The sequence below is a fragment of the Ochotona princeps genome, chromosome 22 (assembly GCF_030435755.1).
Source record: "Ochotona princeps isolate mOchPri1 chromosome 22, mOchPri1.hap1, whole genome shotgun sequence".
Classification (NCBI taxonomy): domain Eukaryota; kingdom Metazoa; phylum Chordata; class Mammalia; order Lagomorpha; family Ochotonidae; genus Ochotona; species Ochotona princeps.
In genome coordinates this window covers 8,181,956-8,200,295 of record NC_080853.1, presented here as the reverse complement: position 1 = coordinate 8,200,295, position 18,340 = coordinate 8,181,956, and the positions used below count along the sequence as shown (strand labels likewise).

Here is an 18,340-nt window from a genome sequence, read left to right as displayed (position 1 = left end):
TTTAGCTTTCTTAAAGAAATGCTTTTTAGTTGTGTGGAATTGGGGTCGACTCCAGATCTGACCTCAGAAGCTGTGCTCATGGTCACTTCTAGAATGTCCGGTGAGATCTAAGAGACTTGCGCTGCATGAATAAACCTGATTCTTGCTTAGGATAAAGAACAGTCAGACAACCTGTGTGCCTGGGTCAGAATTAATGGGGACATTTGAAGATAGTTTTGTGTTATGTGGTTATATAGAATCACAAAGATGATAAGAAAGAATGTTAATACTGGAATTGAGTGCTATTGTAGATGAACTTTTCATAATCTTACATGACTGTGTATTGCCATTTGAAAGTCCATTGGTCTTTGCTTAAGATGGCGTGCTAGCTTCTGCATTCTGTCTCCCAAGGCCACCATCGAGCTCTGCAGCACCCATGCAAACGACGCCTCCGCCCTGAGGATTCTTTTTTCTTCCCTGATTCTGATCTCAAAGTTGTTTTATAGTTTAAACTTTCAGGTAAGTTTCATTTGTGTTTTTGTTTTTGTTTTTTTGTTTTTCTTCTTTGATGTTGAATGTGTAGTTTTCCTTTCGATGGAGAATGATTTTTCTGAAGCGATTTTTTCTGACTCCCTGTTCACCCTGTTTATGCAGGGTACTCAGAGTGGTTCCTAGGGCAGCTAGTAGGTGTTGCATAGGACGCAGTTTTTTTTAAGGGTTTATTTATTTTTATTGAAAAGGCAGATGTACAGAGAGGAGGAGAGACAGAGAGGAAGATCTTCCGTCCGATGATTCACTCCCCAAGTGGCCGCAACGGCCGGTGCTGTGCCGATCTGAAGCCAGGAGCCAGGAACTTTCTGGGTCTTCCACACGGGTGCCAGGGTCCCAATGCATTGGGCCGTCCTCAACTGCTTTCCCAGGCCACAAGCAGGGAGCTGGATGGGAAGTGGAGCTGCCAGGATTAGAACCGGCGCCCATTTGGGATCCCAGGGCTCAAGGCGAGGACCTTAACCATTACACTATTGCACCGGACTCAGGAAGCAGTGTTCTTACACCTAGTAAGTTAAGAGTTACATAAAATTAATTAATAATTATTAGTTACATAGATTATTAAGTGAAAGTTTGTGGAAGAAACAGAATGGTGAAGTAGACTGAAAGAGATGTAAGAACCCATGGCAGCTTGGAGGAAACAGAGCTATAGTTTTAGAGCAAGAAATAATAACACTGTTCAGTAATTGTTTCTGTACAGTCAGGCAGCTTATATCTGCTAATTCACCTCCCAAATGGCCGCGGTGGCCACAGCCAAGTCGAGGCCCAAGGAGGACTTGGGAACACAATCTAGGGCTCCCGGGTGAGTGACAGGTGAGAGCCAAATTCCCTGAACTGTCACCATGCCTGCAAGGGAGCGGCGGGAGCCAGGAGCCAGAGGCCGCTGCATAACCCAGCCCCCCAGTCAGACATGTGCATCTGGACTGCTGGGCTGCATACAGTCCCCCAGAATCAAGATAGGGCAGTTCATCGAGAGGGGCAAGAAGCAAGGTCTGGCTTTTTCTTCGTTCCTGTGCAGTACCTGAAGTTACCTTAGCACATGGCTGCACTTGCTGTTGCAAGGAGAGCATTCCTTGAGGGAAAGCTGGGTTCTCTCAGGTACAATATTCGAAATGACAAACCCCCCTCACCTGCGTTCAGCTCCATAGTGGTTTGACAGATTCTTACCTAAATAAATTTTCAAATAAATTAGTAAATGTTTTTTAAAGTCTCAAGTTAATATTTATTTGTTAGGATCTCCCAGAATTTTTTGAAGATAACATGGAAACTTGGATGAACAATTTCCATACCCTCTTGACACTGGATAATAAACTTCTACAAACTGATGTAAGTTTTAAAAATATTAACATAGTAACCCTTTTTTAGCTATTAGTAATTATTTGGCTGTTATCTAGAAACTTACTGATCTTCTATTATCAATAAATAAAATTCATTGAACAAAAATATTCTATTGGATATTCCATAATTGGTTGTGTTTTAGTATACAAAATTAACCTTTTTTGATTATGTATTTGTATCTACTTGAAAGACAGGTGACAGAAATAGATCTTCGTGCGGTTACTTGAGGCAGCCTCTGCTTGTCTGCCTCTGTGGTCAGGTCAGCAAGAAGCAGGGTGGGAAGCAGAGTAGCCAAGCGCTCGGGGAGGATGTCCACCTGCCAGTAGGTGCCCCACACCACCTGTCCTTGTAAACTCCAGCTTTGTGGACCATTTCACTGCAGAGCTGGGGGACACCAGTCTGGAGTCCACTAGGCAGGATTTGCAGACCAAAGTTGACCTGTTTTAGATTGTTGTTTAATGTCTTGCAACTCAAGTATTTGTGACGATCCTTTTTTGAGTACTATGTGTTTGATCAAAATAAGGCTTTGGGGAGGCAGCAAGATGATCCAGCTAGCCACACTAGAGAAGCATGCGGTGATGTTTGCATTCAGGTTTCTGAGGCATATGCTGTTTCGTGGTCTAATGTGGAAGGATTCATTGATCAGCCTGACAAAAAGGCCTTAATGAACTTGGAAACATTCTGAGAGCTGCTTCCATTGGTCACTAAATGGGAAGTGTGTCTTTTCGTTATTCCAAAGACCTTGTGGCCGGGATGACGATGGCGGAAATGTGGTTTATAACAGTTGATTTGAAGTTAAGTTGGGGGAGTTTTAGAAGTGATAGCTACTTTTATTTGTGGTAACATTAAATTTATGTTTGAGTTTTCTCTTTCTCTCTCTTTTTTTCTGAGGATGAAGAGGAGGCAGGCTTGTTGGAACTGCTGAAATCCCAGATTTGTGATAATGCTGCCCTCTATGCTCAGAAATATGACGAGGAGTTTCAGCGGTACCTGCCTCGCTTTGTCACGGCCATCTGGAATTTGCTAGTTACAACTGGCCAGGAGGTTAAATATGATTTGGTAAGATGAGGTGGAGCCGAGCAATTACAAGACCTTCTCTCCTTCTAAAAAGTAGGGTGTTCAGGTTTGCTTCTGAAAATGTTACTGTTGTGTTTTGTTCCAGTTGGTAAGTAACGCGATTCAATTTCTGGCCTCGGTTTGTGAGAGACCTCATTATAAGAATCTCTTTGAGGACCAGAACACGCTGACCAGTATCTGCGAGAAGGTCATTGTGCCAAACATGGAATTTAGAGGTAATTATGGCCAAGTATAGGGGGCTTGTCACTTAAGGAACGTCTCTGTTTTTCCAGTGTGTTAGCATAGTTTTTTTTAAAAGATTTATTTTTTATTACAAAGTCAGATGTACAGAGAGGAGTGACAGAGAGGAAGATCTTTCGTCCGATGATTCACTCCCCAAGTGACCGCAACGGCCAGTGCAGTGCCGATCCGAAGCCAGGAACCTGGAACCTCTTCCAGGTCTCCCATGCGGGTGCAGGGTCCCAAAGCTTTGGGCTGTCCTCAACCTTTTTCCCAGGCCACAAGCAGGGAGCTGGATGGGAAGTGGAGCTGCCGGGATTAGAACCGGCGCCCATACGGGATCCTGGCACGCTCAAGGCAAGGACTTTAGCGGCCGGGCCCAACATAAATTTGATAAGTTATGTTGCTTCTTATCCTCAGGCAAGATACTTAACAGAAAGAGATCTTCCATCTGCTGGTCACCCACAAATGGCCACAGTGGCTGGAGCCTGGGACATGAACCAGTGGCAAATGGGATGCTGGCTCTAGAGCTGGAGGGTTAAAGAGGCTTTTAAAATGCTGTTATATTGAGAAGAAAGTGTCTTGGTTCTCAGTTTCAGTGAAAATTGGTTTTCTTTGATTTAGATGACCATGCACATTGCTATTGCTAAGCAGATGATTTGAGAGAAGTAATTGATAACTTACTGCAAGCCTGAAGCTCACGTGGCTTGTGTTTGAAAGCCCGTGTTTCTGTGCAGATTGTGCCGGGCAGGAAGTAGTACATGGGAGAAGGGCTCAGTCTGTAGATCACAGATTCTCGGTTGATCGTTCTGGAACCAAACTACAGAAGCAAAGGACAGCGTAGTTTGGTGTGTTTTGTGTTTTCATTAAACTGAATGTGAGCTCAGAGCTTGATTCTTACTGTCCTTCCTGGTTTTTGTTGTTCACATGACTCGTGGAAGAATGGTATAATTATAGTTGTTGGGGTTTTTTTAATGTTCTTACCTGTCCAGATAAAACGGGAGTGTTCTTACATTGGTCCCCGGCGTGTGCTTTTGCATGCTGGAGGGGGGATCCCGCTGTCGCCCAGGACCGCCCCCAGCAGTGGCCGCTCTCACTGGAATCGGGAGCTGCCTGCCTGGCGTGTCTTGGCAGGGTTTCTGAAATGTCACCTGTCTTTGCAGCTGCTGACGAAGAGGCATTTGAAGATAATTCTGAGGAGTATATAAGAAGAGATTTGGAAGGATCAGGTGTGTGGTCTTGGTGTCTTTCTGCAAGTCCTTTTCAGGTGGTTCTGTGTTCAGTGCAGGCAGTGTTGCGGGTTGGGATGCAGGGTATCATCCCAGCTGTCTTACATGAAGGACTGTTTTATTATCTGACACCTCAGCAAGTAGCTTATGTGCTCAGCACTGTTTGTCAGAATCCCGTGGCCTTGACTTTGGTGCTTGTGGTGCGAGTTGAAGTTTTTATCAGTACTGTTAGTCACGGTCAGGGGCGGTTGATTTTCTTGTTAATGGCTGGTTTGTGGAGGTTGCTCCCGTAACAAATTGCCTTTCGGTTTCTAGATATTGATACCAGACGCAGGGCTGCCTGTGATCTCGTGCGAGGGTTATGCAAGTTTTTTGAGGGACCCGTGACGGGAATCTTCTCTGGTTATGTTAATTCTATGCTTCAGGAATACGCCAAGAATCCGTCCGTCCACTGGAAGCACAAGGACGCAGCCATCTACCTCGTGACGTCTTTGGCGTCGAAGGCCCAGACACAGAAGGTGAGCTTGTCGTGCGATTTGTTTGTAAACCCGATATTGTTAACAGGCTACGAAAGACAAAAACAACTTTATGTGCATGTTTAAAATTGTTTTTAATGTATTAGTTTAAGACAGAGTGACAGGAAGAAATGAACGTCCCGTGTTGCCTGGTTCACTCCCTCGGATGCCGCATATGGTGGACTTGGGCATTTAAGGACATTTCTCTTTTCCTTCTTTTGCTTTTTTTTTTTTTAGATCTTATTTATTTTTATTGGAATGTCAAATTTACAGAGAAAAGGAGAGACAGAAAGAAAGATCTTTCATCTACTGGGACACTCCCCACGTGGCCCCAACAGCTAGAGCTGAGCTGCTCCAAAGCCAGGAACTTTGTCCAGGTCTCTTGTGGGGGTGCAGGGTCCCAAGGCTTTGGGCCACCCTCAGCTGCAAGCAGGGAGCTGGATGGCAAGTGGAGTAGCTGGGACAGCAGCCAGCGCCCATATGGGATCCCAGCACATGTGAGGCGAGGACTCCAGCCACTAGGCTACTGCGCCGGGCTCTAAAGACATGTTTTACTATCAAAAATGGTCTTTTTTTATGCTTGTATAGAGTCAGTTTTTATTTTGAAGTATTCATCTCCACTTTGAGCATGATTTTTAAGATGCGTTCCATTTTTAGTATTTCTTATTGAACTATTACAAAATTACTTTTCAGCATGGAATTACACAGGCAAATGAACTTGTAAACTTGACTGAGTTCTTTGTAAATCACATCCTACCTGATTTAAAGTCAGCCAATGGTAAGTTTTGTGGAATTTTTCATACAATATGTCCACATAGTGTTACTGTGAGATGATAATATGGCAGAAATCACGAGTGCTCTAGCACCATGACCCTTAAAAAACCCTCCGAGTGTTAGTGAGTGTAGTCTAATGGTTCTCTAAATCTGGTCCTGTGAAATTGCTTTTGATAAAAGTGCTGCTTGGCATGAAGATGGGGTTACCGAGTTGTGGTCTGGAAGAGTCTCAGTTAACTGAGGAACTCATGTTGGTTTGCCATGCATTCCTCTTGTAAAGACAAGAGGGTAAAAATCATCCTGCCAGCGTTTACAGCTGTACAGCGTGGCACTGCGGGTAATGTCCTTACTAGTGTGGGATTAACAGTCCTTAGCACTCGCGTAACTGTAAGCTGTTCAATGTTTTTACCAGTGAATGAGTTTCCTGTCCTGAAAGCTGATGGCATCAAGTACCTGATGATCTTCAGGAACCAGGTGGGTGCCCTTCCTGTGGGTGGTGAGCCAGCCTCTTCCTTCATGCGTTGCTTTTGTCATTCATTTCTGACAGAAGCATCACTTCTTAATTTATGATTTTAGACCATCTGTTGTTTTCCTCAGTTATCTTAAATTGTCTTTTATAATGGTTTTATTTAAACAGGGACCAAATCTGTACCAAAAGTACAGATTTCCACATGTTAATATTGATTAATCAAGATGCAGTTAATAGCAGAGATGTTCTTCATTCATGTTTGTATTTTTACTTTTTGCTTTATCTATTTAAAATTTAAGAGTTGGAGAGGACATCCGTCGGCTTCACTCCCCCAAAGGCTGCCTTGGCCAGTCCAGGGCCAGAGCGAAGCTGTTAGCAAGCTCTTCCTGGTGCCATGTGGGCGAGGGGGCCATAACCTGGAGGAACCACCTCTCCAAGGCAGGGATGCTTTGTCTAAGATTTACTTATTGATAGGCAGGCATACAAGGTCAGAAAATATGCTGGTTTCACTCCCCAAGGGGCTGTAAAGGCCTGGTTAAAGCCAGGAGCCAGGAATTCCACTCAGGCCTCCCACGTGGACAGAAGTTGCTGTCGCCCTTGAGCCAGGATGTGCTGCCGTCTGGCTGGTTCCCAGGGTCGTAGGATCCGGAGCAGATCATTCGGTGCTCAGTCAGGACTATTGTGGGCCTCTTGAGCGGTGGCTTGCCTTGCTACACCACTGCCCTGAGGCACATGGGTAGAGGTCTGCAGGTTATAAATAGTGCTGATAGTTTACAGTTCATATTTATGATTTCATCTTACTTTTACAGAGGTCATTTTTTAAGATGTCTCTGTGAGGCAGAGTGTTCCCATCCAGGTGCAGTCCAGGTCTCCATGTGAGTGGGAGAACTACACGAGCCAGAGATTATTTTTTTTTCTTATATTTGAAAGAGGGAGGAAAAGACAGAAATAGATATTTCATCCCCTTATTTGGCCGAAACAGCCGCTGTGGAGCCAGACTGGAGCCAGGAGCCAGGAATTTAATCTGTGTGTTTCCCACATGGGTGCAGGAGTCCTGGCACTTGGGCCGTCCTCTACTGCCTTCCCAGGACATTAGCAAGATGCTGAATCTGAAGTGGAGCAGGGCCCAGCGCGATAGCGTAGTGGTTAAACTCCTCGCCTTGCACACCCGAGATCCCAAATGGTTGCCAGTTCTAATCCCAGCGGCCCTGCTTCCCATCAGCTCCCTGCTTGTGGTCTGGGAAGGCAGTTGAGGACGGCCCAAAGCCTTGGGACCCTGCACTCACCTGTGTGGGAGACCTGGAAGAGCTCCTGGCTCCTGCCTTCAGATTGGCTCAGCTCCGGCCATTATAGTCACTTGGGGAGTGAACCATCTGACGGAGGACCTTCCTCTCTGTCTCTCCTCCTCTCTGTGTATCTGCCTTTCCAATAAAAATAAATAAATCTTTAAAAAAAAAAAAGTGGAGCAGCTGGGACACAAACTGGCACCCCTGTGGCATGCCAGCATCTCAGGCAGTCCTGTGAACACAGCCACAGGTGGGCTCAGACACTGAGGACATCTGTAGCAGGCTGCTTTTTATGGTAGTCCCTGTGAAAAGCCTGTTAATGGTTTTACAAATGGCTCTTGGCAAGAAATACGGTGCCCGCCCTGTACCCATTCTCTGGTGTGGTATGCTCTTAACCACTGCTCCTTTTTCTCAGGTTGTACGTATACCTAAAATTACTTGATTTGTTTACCTCTCCTAAGATATACTTAAGTAGCTTCAAGGTAATATCAGTGTTCTTATAAAGGAAGATAGGTAAATTCAGTGTATTTGTGATGTTATCTCGGTGGGTACATACAACTAAAAAACATCCTGCCTAAACTAACCTGCGATTCTTCCCGCCACACAAAACCTGCTGCGTCTGCTGATGGGCCTGAGAAAGCGGGGCTTGATGGGACAAGATTGACTTCGTCTCTGACTTCTTGAATGGCTGTGGCAGCTGGGGCTGGGCCAGGGGATTGCTGTAGGCCTCCCTCCCGTGTGGGGGCAGAGGCCCTAGCACTCGGGCGGTCTTGCGCTGCTTTCCCAAGTGCTTTAGCAGGGGGCTGAAGTTGAAGAGCCAGGACTTGAACCAGGACCCATACAGAATGCTGGCATCTTGATCTACCGCACTGTGGGTCAGCCCTTTTCCAGTTGTCTTTGAGTCAAAAGTGTCATTATTAGATTAGCAGCACGTGTATTATTCTGTTTTTCAGGTGCCAAAAGAACATCTTTTAGTCTCTATTCCTCTCTTGATTAATCATCTTCAGGCTGAAAGTATTGTTGTGCACACGTACGCAGCACATGCTCTGGAGCGGCTCTTCACCATGCGAGGGCCCAGCAGTGCCACTCTGTGAGTACTGGGCCCGAGTGGTCTCTGGCCTTAGGGTGGGATGAGGCTGTGCAGTGTCTGTCCAGGGCGGCCTCTGTGTAACTGAGGGAGGGGCGTCGTGTAGGGGTGAGGAGAGTCACCTCTGACCTGAGGAACAACTGTACAAGAGTGGCTGGTCCGCCTGTCTTTCAGGCCGTTCGTCAGTAGTGTTATTTCTTGACACTGAGGTTTCACTAACAAATGGGAAACAGTCTTTCATCAAGAACTTGATGTACAGGTTCTCTGTGCCAAGTGAGGGTGGAAGGGGGCATCTTTGAGGTGAAAAGCCAGTGCCGGTCTCCTAGACTACAATTTATGCAGAAACCCTGTCTCCGGAACAAATAGATGACCAAGGCCCCCTGCCCAACCTCCAGTCAGGCTTGGTTTCCATGGTGACGCAGGAAGCAAGGACGGTAACGCTGCCGCTTGAGAGGATGGGGTTACATGGTTCTTGGGCCTGCTCAGTTGTGTCCCAGATTGCCTCAGGAGCTTAATATGAGTACATGTAGGGGGTTGTGTCCGACCTGTCCACTGGTGGCCAGTGGGGATGGCTCAATGTGTTGCCCTGTGAAGAGTGATTTAGTAGTGGCCAAGGGTATTTCACAGGCAGCTTAAGACCTGGTAGTGACTGAAAGCTGTTTTTTCATCTATAGTTTTACAGCTGCAGAAATCGCACCGTTTGTTGAAATTCTGCTAACAAACCTTTTCAAAGCTCTCACACTTCCTGGCTCTTCAGAAAATGAATATATTATGAAAGGTAGGCCATTTCCGTGGTGTTGAGCTGTGTCAGCACGCCAGCCCGAGATGTCGGGGTGACAGGGCCACCGCTGCTTGGTACTGTTTACTGAGGAAAGCTTCAGAGGCTTCACAGTGACTGGCACTGCTCAGCGCGGGTGCAGAGCCTGCCAAGGCGGAGCTGCAGTGCCGTGTGCCCGGTGTCCCCCCGTGCCTTCTCCGGCTCCAGTCACTTTCCCCTGGGGAATCCCAAAAGGCCAGCACAGAATCTGGGTCACAGCAAACACTGTGCAAAGAAACTGTCCCTGGTCTGTGCAGTCAGCTTCCGGGGTGGGTTGGAGGGAGTGTGTCCAGCACTCTTAGGGGCTCTCTGGGCTGTCATCGTATCCTTGTGTTCCTGGTGTGTGTGCCGTCCTCCTGACCCCCTGCCTCTGCCTGGGTTTTGTCCACGCTGAGGTGTGAGGGCCAAGGGGCAGCCTCTGAAGGGTGAGGCAGTGTTTGACTCATCTGGAGGAGCTGTCAAGTGTAGGAAGCAAGAGAAAATCACTTTCTATCCTTTAGGCTCGGCGTTAGTTGGGTGCTGCTTAGTAGCACCTGCGAATGTCTCTAGTGGAAGCAGGGCAGTTGTAGTTGGAAGCTGACATGCATTCTCTCCCCCCTTTCAGCTGCTACTTTTTGGACACCTGCTTGGGCTCCTAAGCCTCCCAGTCTCCCGTGAAGGGAGACGAGCAGGTGGTCTTGTCATTGACTTGACTGTGGGCTGGGGTGCTGCCTGTAGGCCGTGATGAGCCCCCCGCAGTTGGTGATCCCCGCTGGGCTGCCTTCCACCTCCTCTTGGCCTGTATCCACGGAGCCATTTTCTGTTGTCCCCGTTGTGTCTGTGCTGCCAACGCGAGCACTGTCAACCAGCTCTGATTCTTTAAGTGTCGAGGCCCCGGGAAGAGTCAGTATCTCCCTACTAAATATGACTGCCAGCTTTGTCCTGATTTTTTTAAAAGGAAATGATATCTAGGGTTGTTTGTTTTGTTGTTTTTAAGATTTATTTTTGATTAGAAAGGCAGATCTACAGAGAGAAGGACAGGCAGAAAGATCTTCTATCAGTTGGTTTACTTGCCAGGTGGCCACAACGGCTGGAGCTGAGCCAATCTGAAGCCAGGAGCCAGGAGCTTCTGGCTGGGTGAAGGTCCCAAGGCTTTGGGCCGTCCTCGACTGTTTTCCCAGGCCACCAGCAGGGAGCTGGATGGGAATGGAACAGCTGGGACATGAACCAACACCCATAAGGGATAACAGCGTGTGTAAGGTGATACTTTAGGCACACCTTTGAATGTGGAGTGCTGTCAGAGGGTTAAGCCTCTGAAAGAATTTTTCAATGTAGGTGGATTAGTGGGTACTCTTGGTGGCTCTTCTGAAGTCTAACTGAACGGTTTCCTGTTTTCCTTTGTTACAGCTATCATGAGAAGTTTTTCCCTCCTCCAGGAAGCCATAATCCCCTACATCCCCACTCTGATCACTCAGCTCACACAGAAGCTCTTAGCTGTTAGCAAGGTAACAGCCGATTGTGAACGTGCGGTTGCTTTTTAACTTGCTTCAGCCTGGGCGCCCGAACTCGCTGGCGCTGGCTGAGGCTTTGGGGGTCATGAACTCGACCTGACCGGGCACAGGAGCAGGAGAGAGGAAGCTGAGGTGCGGACAGGGACACCGGGGCCTCTGCGTCCTTGTCCTTGCACGCGTTATGCAAAAACTCATCAGAACTGTACCAACTGCATTGGTTTTTCATCAGTAAGTAGAATACTACAGGCAAAAGTGTACAGGATGGTTTTTCAGTCACAGTTAAGTAATATACAAAGTTTTAGGGAAAAAAACAAAGGAGTGAAGGTTCTTGTTTCGGCATCTACTCCTAATTATTTTAAGAAATTGTAGATATATTCACAGGAAGTGTGAAGAACATCTCAACTTGGCTTGGAGGGAAGGAAACGCCATCCTGCCAGGACGGGCTGTCTGACAGAGCATTGGCTCAGGACTTACACATGTCACATGCCAGGACGGGCTGTCTGACAGAGCATTGGGCTCAGGGCTTACACGTCACCTGCCAGGATGGGCCGTGAAGGGCATGGCTGGTGCTGCTGGCACCCCAGAGCCCGGGTTGGTGTCACCAGCTGCTTCTGACTCCACGGTGAACAGCTTTGCATAGTAGACTTCTGGCCACCAGAAACTAGCCAGCTACTCAGAGACTAGTACTAGTTTAGTGAAAGTTTTGTGGTTTTGTTTTTGGCGGGGGTGAAATTTTATTTACTTATTTGAAGGGGAGAGTTAATAGAGGAGAAATGGATGTTCCCACTGGTTCACTCCACAGAGGGCAGGGGACTCATGAGGCCTGAGGCAGGAGCCCAAGCACTTGGCCATGTTTCAGTGCTTTCTGGCACATTGGCAAGCAGCTAAGTGAGCGGTCAAGCAGCAAAACCAGAGCCTGTGTGTGATCCTGGTACTCCACAGCTCTGCCTACCCAAAAAGGATTCATTTTGAATCCATTCATTTTATTGATTTAATGATTATTTTTATAAGGCAGATCAGATTTACAGAGGAGACAGGCAAGATCTTCCGTCTGCTGGTTCAAATGGCCGCAGCAGCCAGAGCTGAGCTAATCCGAAGCCAGGAGCTTCTTCTGTCCCTTCCGAACAGGAGCAGGGTTCCTAGGCTTTGGGTCATCCTCCACTGCCTTCCCAGACTGCAAGCAGGGAGCAGCCAGGACATGAACCAGCACCATATAGGATTGCAGGCAGAGGATTAGCCGACTGAGCCGTAGCACCGGTCCTCTGGTGCTTTTTAAGCAGTAAGGGCCTGGTGCAAAGGCTAAATCCTCACCTTGCAAGCACCAGGATCCCCATAGGATCTTTAGGAAAAAAAAGATGACATCTGCTTTAAATGGATTTTGCAGAAGTTAGATGTCTTATTTTAGATATTTAATACAATCATTTAGATTGTTAGGGATTTTTTTTTTTTTCTAAATTTCAGAATCCAAGCAAACCTCACTTTAACCACTACATGTTTGAGGCGATCTGCTTATCCATAAGGGTCACCTGCAAGGCCAACCCCGCGGCTGTGGTGAACTTCGAGGAAGCCTTGTTCCTGGTGTTCACCGAGATCCTCCAGAATGACGTGCAGGGTGAGTGCACAGACGGCCGGCTGGCACAGCAGCTCTGCGCCTCCGAGGCTCACTCTGCATTTCCTCTCATGCACAGAATTCATCCCATACGTCTTTCAAGTGATGTCTTTGCTTCTGGAAACGCACAAAAATGACATCCCGTCCTCCTACATGGCCTTGTTCCCCCACCTGCTGCAGCCCGTGCTGTGGGAGAGGGCAGGGAACATCCCTGCGCTGGTGCGGCTGCTGCAGGCCTTCCTGGAACGCGGCTCGAACACGATCGCGAGCGTGGCTGCCGACAAAATCGTGAGTTGTAATAGGAGTAGAAATTGGCGATGCTATTTGAGAACTCTGGTTATACCCATGATGCAGGAAATCTAAAAATTACAGACAAGTAAGTTAATCTCAGGAATTTGCACCCGTGTTGTGGTCTAAGTAAGAACAAGAGTGAGGGAAGCTGAGGCCTCGTCGTGACTCCTGCCAGGGGGTGGCTGGCTGGCGGGCGAGGGGATGCGGGCCACTTGCGGCCTCTCACTGCTGCTCCGATACCCACAGCCCGGGCTGCTCGGCGTCTTCCAGAAGCTGATTGCGTCCAAGGCCAACGACCACCAAGGCTTCTATCTGCTCAACAGCATCATTGAGCACATGCCTCCGTGAGTGGGCAGGCCTGCGGGGCTCGGGAGGGCACGGGCAAGCCCTGCGTGCTCATGCTTGCCTTTGTTCACTTCTCAGGGAATCAGTCGACCAGTATAGGAAACAGATCTTCATCCTGCTGTTCCAAAGACTTCAGAATTCCAAAACGACAAAGTTTATCAAGAGTAAGTGAAATTATTTGGAGTTCTATGGAAAGAGAGGAGCTCAAGTTCTTAGTCTCTTTGGTTAGGCAAGCTTTCGTATCAGTTATAACATTACTGTGTAACACCAGCATTGGTTATATTTATGGATTGTGTTCCAGAAGTAGGTTTCGGGTATGTTCAAGTATCATTTAAAGATGGGAATTCTGTGATCTTGTAATGGAGGGCTGGGCTGGTGGGCCATGTGGGTTACGCTGCTGCCTGGGATGCCTGCATCCCTCAGCGAGTGCCAGTTCTAGTTCCAGTTCCGCAGATGTACCCCAGGAGGAACCCAAAGTGGCTGCCAAGCTGCTGACTGTTCACTGAGAATGTGAACCTGTTGCCGACAAACAGCTCTGCCTTTTTTTCTTTTTTTTTTTCTTTTCTTTTTTTTTTTTTTTTTTTTTTTGCTGATTTGAAAAGCAGAGTGGTACAAGTGGGAGACAGGGCTTTCTCTACAGTTTCCCTCCCACATGACTGCAACAGCCACAGTGGGCCAGGCCAGGCCAAATCCAGGAGCCAAAAACGTAATGTCCCACCTGGGTGGCAGGGGCCCAGGATGGTTAGCGTGGACTGGAACCAGCATTCATGATGCAGGATGCTGGCGTCACAAGTGGAAGTTTAGCCTGCTCTGCACAACACTGACCCCTGACCCTTACATGTATTCTAAGCTTGATCGACGTGTTTATTACAGAAATTTTTTTCAACCTGATGCAAGTCTCCACATGGCTCCAGTGCCAGGCCATCTTGCATTGGGTTTAGAAAGGACCTGGATTAGCAATCAAGCAGCATCACCCAGGATGCCACAGTCCTAGGTGGCGGTACCTGCCACACAGCACTGGCATCAATGCCAATTAGTGGCTTGTAATGATTATGCATAGCTTTCAGTGGACAGACTACATCACCACGTAATGCTGTAAATCCTCTGACATCTTGTGTCTTTTAACAGGTTTCTTAGTCTTTATTAATTTGTACTGCATAAAATACGGAGCACTAGCACTGCAAGAGATATTTGATGGCATACAACCAAAGTAAGTTTTGCTTATTATTGTTTGAAGGGAGAACGTGACTTGAGCTCCCAGTAACAGCGGAGCTCCCCACGTGGGGACAGGAACTGGGGCTTCCCAGACCGTGCCGAGTGGCTTGGTCCCGATACCCAGAGAGCCACCCCACCCTCCAGGGACGGGGCTCTGTGTCTTCTCCAAGAGCCTGGGCTCAAGCTGCCCACTCTAACTTCAGATCTGCCTGGTGCCAATAACAAAGAAAAATACTTCCTGTTACGATAAAGGAAATAATGGAGGACGGCTTGAAGGGCCAGCTCTAAAAAGAAAGTGAGATCGCAGCTTAGATCTGAAAAATCCCAGATCGACTGAAAAATTAACTGAAAGTGTCTTCCAGCACTGGGGCATTCACTGTGAGGCAGGGCTGGCCATCGCCCCCATGGCCACTCTGAAGAGTAATTTATTAAAGCAAATTGTATGGGTTTTGCATCATTCAGAATTCAGAAAAACCTTTTTTTAAGTCTCCGTTAATACTTGGGCACTTACAGGTCTAGAAGCAGAGTTAGGAAATTTACTCATAAATTTCCTAAGCTCCAAATTGCTTTGGTAATTACTTGAAAAGCATATTAGCATTTCCACCCCACCCCCAGAAGTATGTGCTTAGCATACAAGGACCAGCAGCTGCCCAGAGATGCTGCAGCCTTTGTTTAGTGCTTTGCTATGCTAAGTGCTGTACTCAGGATGTTGTGTGTATTTTGCTTTAATAGAATGTTTGGGATGGTTTTGGAAAAAATCATTATTCCTGAAATCCAGAAAGTATCTGGGAACGTTGAGAAAAAGATTTGTGCGGTTGGCATCACCAAGTTACTGACGGAGTGCCCCGCAATGATGGACACGGAGTACACCAAGCTGTGGTAAGTCTGGGGAGGCGACTGTGACCCTGCGGCCTGCGGGGTGGGTGGCTCCAGCCAGGCCTCGCTGGTCCACATAAGCTCAAGAGACTGTTGACAGAAGGGAGCACACAGGCCGCCAGGGGCCCCTCAGGCCTGAAGCGCCTGCCTTGGTCGGCTTCCAGGCAGCGGCCACTTCCTTCTTATGCTTAGCTCCTTGGTCGACACAGGTCTCTGCTAGTTTGGAGTCATTTCTGGAAGACACCCTGGGGAGCCGTAGCCAGAGGGATGGCAGTGGGTGGGCCTGACCTAGGTCCAGCTTGCTGCCAAGGGCCTGCCCTCTTGACTGTGGCCCGCTTCTTCGGCTCTTCGATGCAGGACTCCTCTCCTTCAGTCTCTGATTGGCCTTTTTGAGTTGCCTGAAGATGACACCATCCCTGACGAAGAACATTTTATTGATATTGAAGACACACCAGGGTACCAGACAGCCTTCTCACAGCTGGCATTTGCTGGGAAGAAGGAGCATGACCCGGTGGGGCAGATGGTGAACAACCCCAAAATCCACCTGGCACAGTCGCTGCACAAACTGTCCACTGCCTGTCCAGGACGGGTGAGTGCCCCTGTCAGCCCAGAGCGCTGTCATGAGTGGAGACGTTAGGCAGGAGGACAGGGGTGTTCAGCCAGCCTAATCAGACTGCATTGTAAAGAAAAGTGGGCAGGGGGTAACTTCTCCGGAAGACATTTCCTCTAACCACACCACCACTGTGCCACCTGCCCGTACATCTACTTTGTGGAACTTTCCAAGATGTATCACTTACTTGAAAGGCAGAGTTGAGAGGGAGGACAGAGTTCATCTACTCACCAAATGATTCCAGTGGCCTGGGATGGACCAGGCCAAAGCCAGGACCTTCACCCAGGTCTGCCAGGTGGGTGCAAAGGCCCATATACTTGGGCCATCTTCCACTATTTCCCCAGGTACATGTGAAGGCAGTTAATAGCTGGTGTGATGGCCTAGTGGCTAAAATCCTTACCACACAAGCACCGGGATCCCCGTTGTGTCCGGTTAGCGTCCCGGCTGCTCCACTTCCCATCCAGCTCCCTGCCTGTAGCCTGGGAAGACAGCAGAGGATGGCCCTAAGCTTTGAGACCCTGCACCCAAGTGAGACCCGGAAGAAATTTCTGGCTCTTGGCTTTGGATCGGCTCAGCTCCAGCCTTTGTGGCCACTTGGGGAGCAGGCCAGGAGATGGAAATTCTGTCCTGTTTTCTGTAAATTAGATCTGTCTTTCCAATAGAAATAAATATCTAAGGGGAAAAAAAGATAAAAATGAAGCACCCAGTACTCAAGTTGGTGCCGTCATGGGATGCTGTCCATTTTTGAAGACTGCTTCCCTCAGGACCCCCCTGCCTGACAGATCAGTGGCTGGATCCCGCCATGTGGCAGACAGGCTGGGTGGGGTGTGTCAGGCCCCCCGCCGTCAGCGAGCGTGTCCCTTCCCCCACAGGTGCCCTCGATGGTGAGCAGCAGCCTCAACGCCGAAGCGCTCCAGTACCTCCAGGGCTACCTGCAGGCCGCCAGCGTGACGCTGCTCTGAGCTCCTGACCGGCTCAGCCCAGCACGGTTTCTTCAGAAATCATGTGGCTTTGAGCATAGCTGTGTTCAATCAAGTTTCCCTTTTGAACTTGTCCCAAAGTCCATCTTGTAAAGGATAGTAAATGTTGCTTTCAGCTGAACCCTGAACACATCAGGTGGCTTGTGTGATCACAAATAGGAAACTGGACTTTCCTAGTTTGCAGCTTCCACAGACAAGCACTAATTCCATGTGTGACGGTGGTCATTGCTGACAAACACCTTCTGTGAAGACCTCTTACTAAAGCCTTCTGTTTTGAAGCTGTTGCTGTTCGTAGTCCTTTGTATTTTTCCTTGAAGCTTTTATCAGAAATGTCAGAACCCCGTGACGTCCGAGCGTCCTGTGGTCCGCAGCCGGCTACGCCCCTCCACCCGCCCTCTTGATGGTTCTCATGCTCAAACTTCTCACAGGATTTCTACAGATTTTCTCTGAGGCTCCAAAAAAATCCAAGTTTCTAAACCAGATTAGCTTTGTTCTTTGTGTTTTTTACCAAGAACGGAGACACTGGCAGAATTTATGGCTTATCTGCAGAAGGTGACCCTTAATAGGGAGGTCACCTCGGGGCAGCAGCAGGTGCTGAGGCCACGGGAGAGTGTCCGGCGAGGGCTGTCTGCGCTCACCTGACCTGTTCTGGCCAGCAGTCAGATGCTCTGTGAGGCCGTGGTCCTTGGGCTGTCGTGTTGGTGGCTCGCCAGCGTGCACTGAGACCACTGCCTGCACAGGTGACGTGAGGTCCCCCACAAGTAGCTCATTTCCTTGGTGCTTGTGTCTGTAGTGCCGCATGGGGAATTTCTGAGCAATGTGTTAACTGGAACTTTAACCTCCAGGTCTCACTTGGCTTTTCACGGCCACCGACAGAAAGGTGTGGAGTCAGCTCACACTAACAGTGTGGCAGGATCCTGGGGACAGTGGCTCGCGCTTCTTCAGCTGCCCTGGAGTCTTGGCGCCACTGTGGGGGGGCCACGCCCAGCAACTGCTATTGTGGGTGTCCATTCAGCCCTCTTCTTGGCCTAAAGGTGCCTTCCCACACTGACCAAGCAGGGAGGGCACACACATCCATCCACACAACATTCCCAGGCTTTGAAAATGCTTACTAAGTGAGGTTTCTTACTCCACCAAGCAAGACGGTCCTCACACTGGACTCCCAGGTCTTTCTTGGATTGTGCGTTGCAGGATTGTTTTGTCAGGGTTGGCAGAACTGGGCTGACTTGTAATCTGCTGCTTCTCACTTGGCCCTTTGGTTTCACTTGTGTTGCACATCAACGCCGGGGGCGTTTCAGCTGAAGTGACGCGTGTGCAGGGAAGCCACAGGCAGGGTGTGTGCCGTCCATCCTGAGGAGCTGGTGGCCGGGGCCAGCTGGCCTCCCCGGGCAGCACGTGGGAAACACTGCATCCTGTGGCTTTGGCTCAGCCCTCCGCATGTTGGGTCATCACATGGCACAAACCCACTTTCAAAGTCACTTCTTTTAAATGTATTTTCTTTGCAAGAAATCTTTTAAATATTTTAAAATTAAAGACGTTTCCTTTTCAGACACTTCAGTTCTCGTTTTCGCCCAGCAACGTGGGG

General features: G+C 48.5%; 1 protein-coding gene across 1 annotated transcript in view; it reads left to right on the top strand.

Moving 5' to 3' along the window:
* The window catches only part of CSE1L (chromosome segregation 1 like), a 30,594-nt gene extending 13,555 nt beyond the window's left edge, over positions 1–17,039 (top strand). Inside the window, exons 7-25 of the mRNA XM_004585887.4 lie at positions 391–498; positions 1,762–1,854; positions 2,758–2,925; positions 3,029–3,158; positions 4,326–4,391; positions 4,707–4,909; positions 5,600–5,684; positions 6,093–6,154; positions 8,389–8,525; positions 9,197–9,300; positions 10,726–10,823; positions 12,291–12,441; positions 12,518–12,726; positions 12,976–13,073; positions 13,153–13,238; positions 14,203–14,284; positions 15,022–15,168; positions 15,523–15,754; positions 16,648–17,039. Coding sequence (XP_004585944.3) covers positions 391–498; positions 1,762–1,854; positions 2,758–2,925; positions 3,029–3,158; positions 4,326–4,391; positions 4,707–4,909; positions 5,600–5,684; positions 6,093–6,154; positions 8,389–8,525; positions 9,197–9,300; positions 10,726–10,823; positions 12,291–12,441; positions 12,518–12,726; positions 12,976–13,073; positions 13,153–13,238; positions 14,203–14,284; positions 15,022–15,168; positions 15,523–15,754; positions 16,648–16,737 — 2,349 coding nt within the window. The 3' untranslated portion in view covers positions 16,738–17,039. The remainder of the gene's footprint in view (positions 1–390; positions 499–1,761; positions 1,855–2,757; positions 2,926–3,028; positions 3,159–4,325; positions 4,392–4,706; positions 4,910–5,599; positions 5,685–6,092; positions 6,155–8,388; positions 8,526–9,196; positions 9,301–10,725; positions 10,824–12,290; positions 12,442–12,517; positions 12,727–12,975; positions 13,074–13,152; positions 13,239–14,202; positions 14,285–15,021; positions 15,169–15,522; positions 15,755–16,647) is intronic.
* The last annotated feature ends 1,301 nt before the right edge of the window (positions 17,040–18,340 follow it).